Source organism: Oncorhynchus nerka, linkage group LG4 (genome assembly GCF_034236695.1).
Source record: "Oncorhynchus nerka isolate Pitt River linkage group LG4, Oner_Uvic_2.0, whole genome shotgun sequence".
NCBI lineage: Eukaryota > Metazoa > Chordata > Actinopteri > Salmoniformes > Salmonidae > Oncorhynchus > Oncorhynchus nerka.
This window is the reverse complement of record NC_088399.1, coordinates 29,450,223-29,458,397: the sequence shown is the minus strand read 5'-3', so window position 1 is coordinate 29,458,397 and position 8,175 is coordinate 29,450,223. Positions and strand designations below refer to the sequence as shown.

At 41.5% G+C, this 8,175-nt stretch overlaps 1 protein-coding gene across 1 annotated transcript in view; it reads right to left on the bottom strand.

The window, feature by feature from the left end:
* Positions 1–206: 206 nt before the first annotated feature.
* LOC115117368 (voltage-dependent N-type calcium channel subunit alpha-1B-like) overlaps positions 207–8,175 on the bottom strand; it is a 177,166-nt gene continuing 169,197 nt past the window's right edge. The window contains exons 10-14 of the mRNA XM_065017440.1: positions 4,987–5,076; positions 3,463–3,681; positions 3,189–3,301; positions 682–794; positions 207–342 (exon numbers count right to left, since the gene is read on the bottom strand). Of these exons, the coding sequence (XP_064873512.1) occupies positions 207–342; positions 682–794; positions 3,189–3,301; positions 3,463–3,681; positions 4,987–5,076 (671 nt within the window). The remainder of the gene's footprint in view (positions 343–681; positions 795–3,188; positions 3,302–3,462; positions 3,682–4,986; positions 5,077–8,175) is intronic.

Here is an 8,175-nt window from a genome sequence, read left to right as displayed (position 1 = left end):
AGACGGACAGAGAGAGAGAGAGAGAGAGACGGACAGAGAGAGAGAGAGAGAGACGGACAGAGAGAGAGAGAGAGAGAAAGAGAGAGAGAGAGAGAGGGGCGATCAGGTAGGTAGGTAGGTGTGGTGTGTGTAGGATCAGAGAGGAGACAGGGGTGAAAAGTTAGGGGTCAAGGGTCAGGTTCCATGGAGGAGTGTGTAGGGAATACTCACTGTCCTCCGAAAAGCTGCATGCCCAGCAGGGCAAAGACAACGATGAAGAGGAAGAGGAGGAAGAGCAAGCTGATAATGGACTTCATTGAGTTGAGAAGAGACACTACCAGGTTCCTCAGGGAGTTCCAGTACCTGGGAAAAGCAGAGAGAAGAGAAAGGAGGAAGAGAGAGAGAAAGAGATGGAGATAGTGGTGAATGGACAAGGAGAATATAGGGAGGAAAGGATGATGGGAGGGTTGATTGTGGTACTACCGGTAAATAGATCCACATTTTCCATTTTTGTTGTGAATCACATGATTATTGACTAATCTAGTGAGTATAAAATGATTGCAATCTAATTTTAATAGGATTATAGACTGACAGAGTGGGACAATGCTAAACATTGCTCTTAGGAAAAATTATTCATATTGTCACCACATTTGATTCTGAATGTATGTTGATATCTTGTATGAGAAATGTGTGTTCACTCACTTGGTAAATTTGAATAACCTGAGCAGACGAAGAGCCCTCAGCACACTAATGCCATAGGATGCCCCTGGTTTGATCATAGACCACACCACCTCAAGTATACTCCCTATTATCACCTGTGGAGAAGAGAACAGGAGAAAAGGCGAAAGAGCTACTGTAACAAAGTAGCTACTACTTGTTACTCAGCAGCTAATCACTGTCACTGATTACACACTACCAGTCAAAAGTTTGGACACACCTACTCATTCAAGGGTTTTTCTTAATTTGACTATTTTCTACATTGTAGAATAATTGCGAAGACATCAAAACCATGAAATAACACATGGAATCATGCAGTAACCAAAAAATTGATAAACAAATCAAAATATATTTTATATTTGAGATTCTTCAAAGTAGCCACCCTTTGCCTTGGTGCCAGCTTTGCAGACTATTGGCATTCTCTCAACCAGCTTCATGAGGTAGTCACCTGGAATGCATTTCAATTAACAGTTGTGCTTTGTTAAAAGTTCATTTGTGGAATTTATTTCCATCTTTCAGCCAATCAGTTGTGTCAGTTATTCTACAATGTGGAAAATAGTAAAACAACTAAGAAAAACCCTGGAATGAGTAGGTGTGTCCAAACTTTTGACTGGTACTGTATACATACACACAGTCCCTTCAGAAAGTATTCAGACCCCTCAACTTTTTTCACATTTTGGTAAGTTACAGCCTTATTCTAAAATGTTAAAGATGACTTTTTCCCCCTATCAATCTACATTCAATACCCCATAAAGACTAAGCAAAAACAATATTGAATACATTTTTTGTTAATTTATTAAACCTTTCAAACGGAAATATCACTTTTACATAAGTACTCAGACCCTTTACTCAGTACTTTGTTGAAGCACCTTTGGCAGTGATTACAGCCTCGAGGCTTCTTGGGTATGACGCTACAAGCTTGGCACACCAGTATTTGGGGATTTTCTCCTATTCTTCTCTGCATATCCTCTCAAGCTTTGTCAGGTTGGATGGGGAGTGTCGCTGCACAGCTATTTTCAGGTCTCAACAGAGATGTTCGATTGAGTTCAAGTCTGGGATCTGCCTGGGCAACTCAAAGACATTCAGAGACTTGTCCCGAAGCCACTTCTGTGTTGTCTCTGCTTTGTGCTTAAGGCTGTTGTCCGGTTGGAAGGTAAACCTTCGCCCCAGTCTGAGGTCCTGAGCAATGTGGAGCAGGTTTTCATCAAGGAGCTCTCTGAACTTTGCTCCGTTCATATTTGCTTCGATCCTGACTAGTCTCCCAGTCCCTGCTGCTGAAAAACATCCACACAGCATGCTGCTGCCACCACCATGCTTCACCATAGGGATTGTGCCAGGTTACCTTCAGAAGTGATGCTTGGCATTCAGGCCAAAGAGATCAATCTTGGTTTTATCAGAGAATCTTGTTTCTCATGGTCTGAGAGTGTTTAGGTGCCTTTTGGCAAACTCCAAGCGGGCTGTCATGTGCCTTTTACAGAGGAGTGTCTTCCGTCTGGCTACTCTACCATAAAGACCTGATTGGTGGAGTGCTGCGGAGATGGTAGTCCTTCTGGAAGGTCCTCCTATCTCCACAGAGGAACTCTGGAGCTCTGTCAGAGTGACCATCGGGTCCTTGGTCACCTCCCTGACCAAGGCCCTTCTCCCCCGATTGCTCAGTTTGGCCGGGACTTCCAAACGTCTTCCATTTAAGAATGATGGAGGCCACTGTGTTCTTGGGGACCTTTAATATTGCAGAAATGTTTGGGTACCCTTCCGCAGATCTGTGCCTCGACACAATCCTGTCTCGGAGCTCTACGGGCAATTCCTTCGACCTCATGGCTTGGTTTTTTGATCAACTGTCAACATTATACAGATAGGTGTGTGCCTTTCCAAATCATGTCCAATCAATTGAATTTACCACAGGTGGACTCCAATCAAGTTGTAGAAACATCTCAAGGATGATCAATGGAAACAGGATGCACCTGAGCTCAATTTCGAGTCTCATAGCAAAGGGTCTGAATACTTATGTCAATAAGTTATGTTTTTTGTTTTTAATACATTTGCAATAAAAATTAAGAACCTGTTTTTAACGGGGTATTATGGGGTATTGTGTGTAGATTGCTGAGGATTTTTATTTATTTCATCAATTTTAGCATAAGGCTGTAACGTAACAAAATGTGGTAAAAGTCAAGGGGTCTAAATACTTTTTAGCAGACGCTTTGATCCCAAGCAACTTACAGTCATGAGTGCATTCATTTTATGTATGGGTGGTCCGGAGAATCAAACTCACTATCCTGGCATTACAAGCACCATGCTCTACCAACTGAGCTACAGAGGACCAATCAATTCAATCAATTGATTCAATTCAACATTTAACATCAAACAATTCAACATTTAATTATCATATAAAAAATGTATCCAGTTGCCATGTAAGTCAAATTAAGTAAGCATCTGTATCTGAGACAGATTAATTAGCTCTTAAAGGTATTGCGCAGGCATTTATGGTGACTTACACTAAAGTCGAAGCAGTTGAAAGAGGAATGGAAGTAGTTCCTGGCTCCCAGGCCATACATCTTCAGGCTCATCTCAGACAGGAACAGACCCAGGAACACAAACTCTGCCAGGTCTGGGGTTCCAGGGGGATGGAGAACCATCAATGACTAAATGCATCAGCTACTAATAATCATCCATTTGATTGTGAATGTGTGTGTATTTGTGCATGTGTGTGTAGGCATCTGTGTGTGTGCACGTGCCTGGTGTGCATACACGTGTGTGTGTGTGACTTACAGAGGGCAGTGGTGAGCCACTCAGGCTGGTCGTAGTGGACGATGGCCACACACAGGGTGTTGAGGCCCACCAGACATAGTACTACCCAGTAGAAGCTCTGGGCTTTGACCATGCGACGGATGAAGAAGCGCATTCTCCTCTCCTTGCGGCGGAAGTAGGACGAGCTCTCCAGCTTACTGCTCTTCACGCTGGCTCGGCCAAACGGAGAGCCTGGGGGGGCTAGGGAAAGTAGGGAAGTCAGCACAGAAAGGTGTATCATGCCATACATCACGTCACATTCCCTAAAGGGATTTACTGTTCATCATTATCAAGTCATCATCCGCAAGTCTAGGGTGATTTGAACATTATATTACATGTTCTAATAGTTTACAAAGAAAACTATTGGCATCCAGCATTAAGTCTGTATTTCTGAATCTGAGGGGGAACAGTATAAGAGTATTGAGGCTACTTCAGGCTGTAATCAACCGCACTAGAAGCTCCATATTTAGACTCTCGCGCTACATTCCACCTGAATAAATCCAAGCTTCTTTGCTAATTGAAAGACATTCACGACTAAGACTAAAATGGATAAGACGCAAATGACTAAGGCAAAAATGTATCCTCAATTCTCACTTTCCACTCTGAAAATGTGCCATTTTTTGCATTAAAAGGTTATGTAATCTGCCTCAATGAGAGTGAAATTGGATCTTTAGTCTAGAACAGGAAAAATGTAGATATAAGATTTGACTGTGTAAAGGCTGTATCCCCATGACATTCATTTAGATGTAAAACAGCCACTGGAGGTTATCAGGAAAGGAATCCAGCTGGTGCTTTTAATGTGAATGCACTAAATCATTGCAATTATCATGGTTAGGAGGATTTCCCCCAATTACAGATTTTTTCTGTGAAGCAAACTGAATTTCATTAATATTAAAACTCTAATTCCATTATCCTGGAGTTATAGTTATAGTTTGTTTATAATAAGAACATTTAATGAACCTAACCTCTGGGTGACTGTGTAAAGCCTGCATCCCCATGACACTTTTACTTTTAGGTATGTGTGTATTATGTGTATTGTTGTGAATTGTTAGATATTACGGCACTGTTGGAGCTAGAAACACAAGCATTTCACTACACCCGCTAAACATGCGTATGTGACCAATACAAATTGATTTGATACAAAGAATCAGTAAAACAAGCAAAACCTCTGACTATGATACTGTGAGTAGAGTTTCCTTGTACAACAAGTGTTGTTATTTGTGTTTACATACCAGAGACAACAGCTAAGTACATCGAGGCATTAAAAAGATGCATGAGAATAGGAAAACATTTTAATAGGCCCAAAGGTCACCAGAGAGGGAACATGACACATTTTCCCAATAGCTTAGATAAGGTACAAGCTGTGAGGACAAGCTCAAGGACTTATCTAAAAGGTCAGTGTTAGCCAAAGGTTGATTTAGTCAGTTAAGGTCAAATGTGAAAGTTGGGGTCAGTCAGACAGTTGACTGGTCAGTCAGATAGGAGTACAGGATGGTTGAGTCTTACCAACAGAGGACATGTCAGTGAAGTGATCCTCTCCCTCCTCAGCACCAATCAGGTCATTCTTACTCTTCTTTACCTTGCCTCGTTTCAACACTGCACATACACAGCACAGCAGAGAGGCAGGAATAAGGACATGTACACACACATGGACATTTACATACACACATATGTATGTGCTGCCAAGCGCACGCACGCACGCACACACCCACCATACCCCTCCCCCATATGTGTGGGCTAATTGGATGCAATGAATAGTGGGCATCAATCAAATTCTTCATTCACCGATTCTAGCTTCCGCTTCAAGTCAGCCTTGAAATAAAAAACTGCAGTGCATGAATGTGATCGTCACATGACCATCAATGTCACAAAAGCTCTTACAACCCTTCTAGAATCTAGAGTACCTCTTCAATGCTCTGCTCAGAGGCAAAATGAGCTCTGCTTATGTTCTCTATGAATGAGGATCGGAGCAACATCTTAATTCTCTGGAGAGTTATGAGTAAATGGTGAAATAGAGAGAACCGATAAGGTGTTTAAAAGAACGACAGACAGATTGACAACGCTCCAGCGTTTGGATCTTTACCTATAAATCTGTCCTTTCATTTCTCTCCATCCCTTCCAGCAACTGTATCTTTGCTCGGTCAGCAATGTTTGGCATTTGCACAATGCAGTCACCTGCACTCCATGCAGCAAGTAGCCTAGTGGTTAGAGCAGGGTTCCTGTGACCGAACGATTGCTAGTTCAACTCCCGAAGCTGACAAGGAGAATCTGTCGATGTGCCCTTGAGGAAGGCACATATCCCCAATGTGCATAGTCACTTGATAAGATGGATGTCCTCCAATTGCGGATTTGCTATCAATGTGACGCTCGTAACTACAATTTCCTCTGTTTTACTGAAAAATGGCATTTGTACAAGATATTCATCGAGGGGACAGGACATCGGATTCAGGGACAACCAGAGGGGGACGGATATGTCTCTTCATCAACAAACTGGTGTTCTGACTCTAGCGATAGTCTCGACCTATTGTTCACCCGTCTTGGAATACCTGATGGTCAAATGCCAACCCTTCTACCTCCCGAGATAGTTTTCCTCTGATATCGTAACTGCTGTATACATTCCACCTCAGGAAATCAACAAAAAGCTGGCACTTGACAAACTGTACGAGGCTATAAACATGCAGGAAACCATGCACCCAAAGCTTGCTTTTCTTGATGCAAATAATATAATTCCGCATCACTAAAACAAGTGATGCCCAACTTCTAACAACAATTCTCCTTTGCCACTCGGGGTAATAAAGTCCTGGACCACTTTTACTCACAAGCAAGCACACAAGGCCCTCCCTTGTCCCCCTTCGGCAAATCTGACAACGACTCTATACTCCTGCTTCCCCTTTATAGACAAAAGCTCAAAACAGGAGGTAAACAGGGCGCGCTCCATTGAAAAATGGTTGTCCGAATAGATGGCAATGCTACAGGACTGCTTTGCTAGCGCTGACAGGAACATGTTCCGGGACTCCACCGATAGCGTTGTCGATCTAACCACCCTCGTCACCGGCTTCATCATGAAATGCTTTGGATGCTTCTCCAATCAAAAGTCCTGGATTCCCTCCAAAGTGTGTCAATGATGGTGAATTGACTGACTTCCAAATACTTAGTATACGTTTTTCAAGATGAGTGATGAGAAAATAATTGTCCAGGCCATTGAGTATCTCACTACAGCCCCATATGCCATGTCTTGAAATATGCAGAGAGACAGATTAAATGTAAGTTTACATTGTAATCATTCTGACAGCCAACTTTTTAGGTCTGCCCACAACTTCTGGACTATATAGCATTCCCAGAAAGCATGGATTATTGAGGCATTATTAGTTGTACACTTGAGACATGACTCTGCCATTGTGCTGTAGAATTTGTGAATATTGTCCTTGTGTGATATACAGAACCAGTCAAAGGTTTGGACACGCCTAAGGGTTTTTCTTTATTTTTACTATTTTATACATTGTAGAACAATAGTGAAGACATCAAAACAATGAAATAACACATGGATTAATGTAGTAACCAAAAAATACATTTTATATTGAGATTATTCAAAGTAGCCACCCTTTGCCTTGATGCCAGCTTTGCACACTCTTGGCATTCTCTCAACCAGCTTCATGACGTAGTCACCTGGAACTCATTTCAATGAACAGTTCATTTGTGGAATTCCTGTCCTTCTTAATGCGTTTCAGCCAATCAGTTGTGCTGTGACAAGGTAGGGGTGGTATACAGAAGATAGCCCTATTTAGTAAAATACCAAGTCCATATTATGGCAAGAACAGCTCAAATAAGCAAAGATAAATGACAGTCCATCATTACTTTAAGACATGAAGGTCAGTCTATGCGGAAAACTAAAATAACTTTTAAAGTTTCTTCAAATCAAATCAAAATGCATTGGTCACATACAAGCGATTAGCAGATATTATTGCTGGTGTAGCAAAATGCTTGTGCTTCTAGCTTCGACAGAGCAGTAATTACTAACAAGTAATATCTAAGAAATTACACAACATATACCCAATACACACAAATCTAAGTAGGAATGAATTAAGAGTACATAAATATAGACGATCGATGTCAGAGCGAACGGACTACGATACAGTAGAATAGTATAGAAAACAGTATATACAGTTGAAGTCGGAAGTTTACATACACTGGTTGGAGTCATTAAAACTCATTTTTCATCCACTCCACAAGTTTCTTGTTAACAAACTATAGTTTTGGCAAGTCGGTTAGGACATCTACTTTGTGCATGGCACAAGTAATTTTTCTAACAATTGTTTACAGACAGATTATTTAACTCACTGTATCACAATTCCAGTGAGTCAGAAGTTTACATACACTAAGTTGACTGTGCCTTTAAATAGCTTGGAAAATTCCAGAAAATTATGTCATGGCTTTAGAAGCTTCTGAAAGTCGAATTGACATCATTAGAGTCAATTGGAGGTGTACCTGTGGATGTATTTCAAGGCCTACCTTCAAACACAGTGCCTCTTTGCTTGACATCATGGGAAAATCAAAAGAAATCAGCCAAGACCACAGAAAAAAAATTGTAGACCTCCACAAGCCTGGTTCATCCTTGGGAGCAATTTCCAAATGCCTGAAGAAACCGCGTTCATCTGTACAAACAATAGTACGCAAGTATAAACACCATGGGACCAC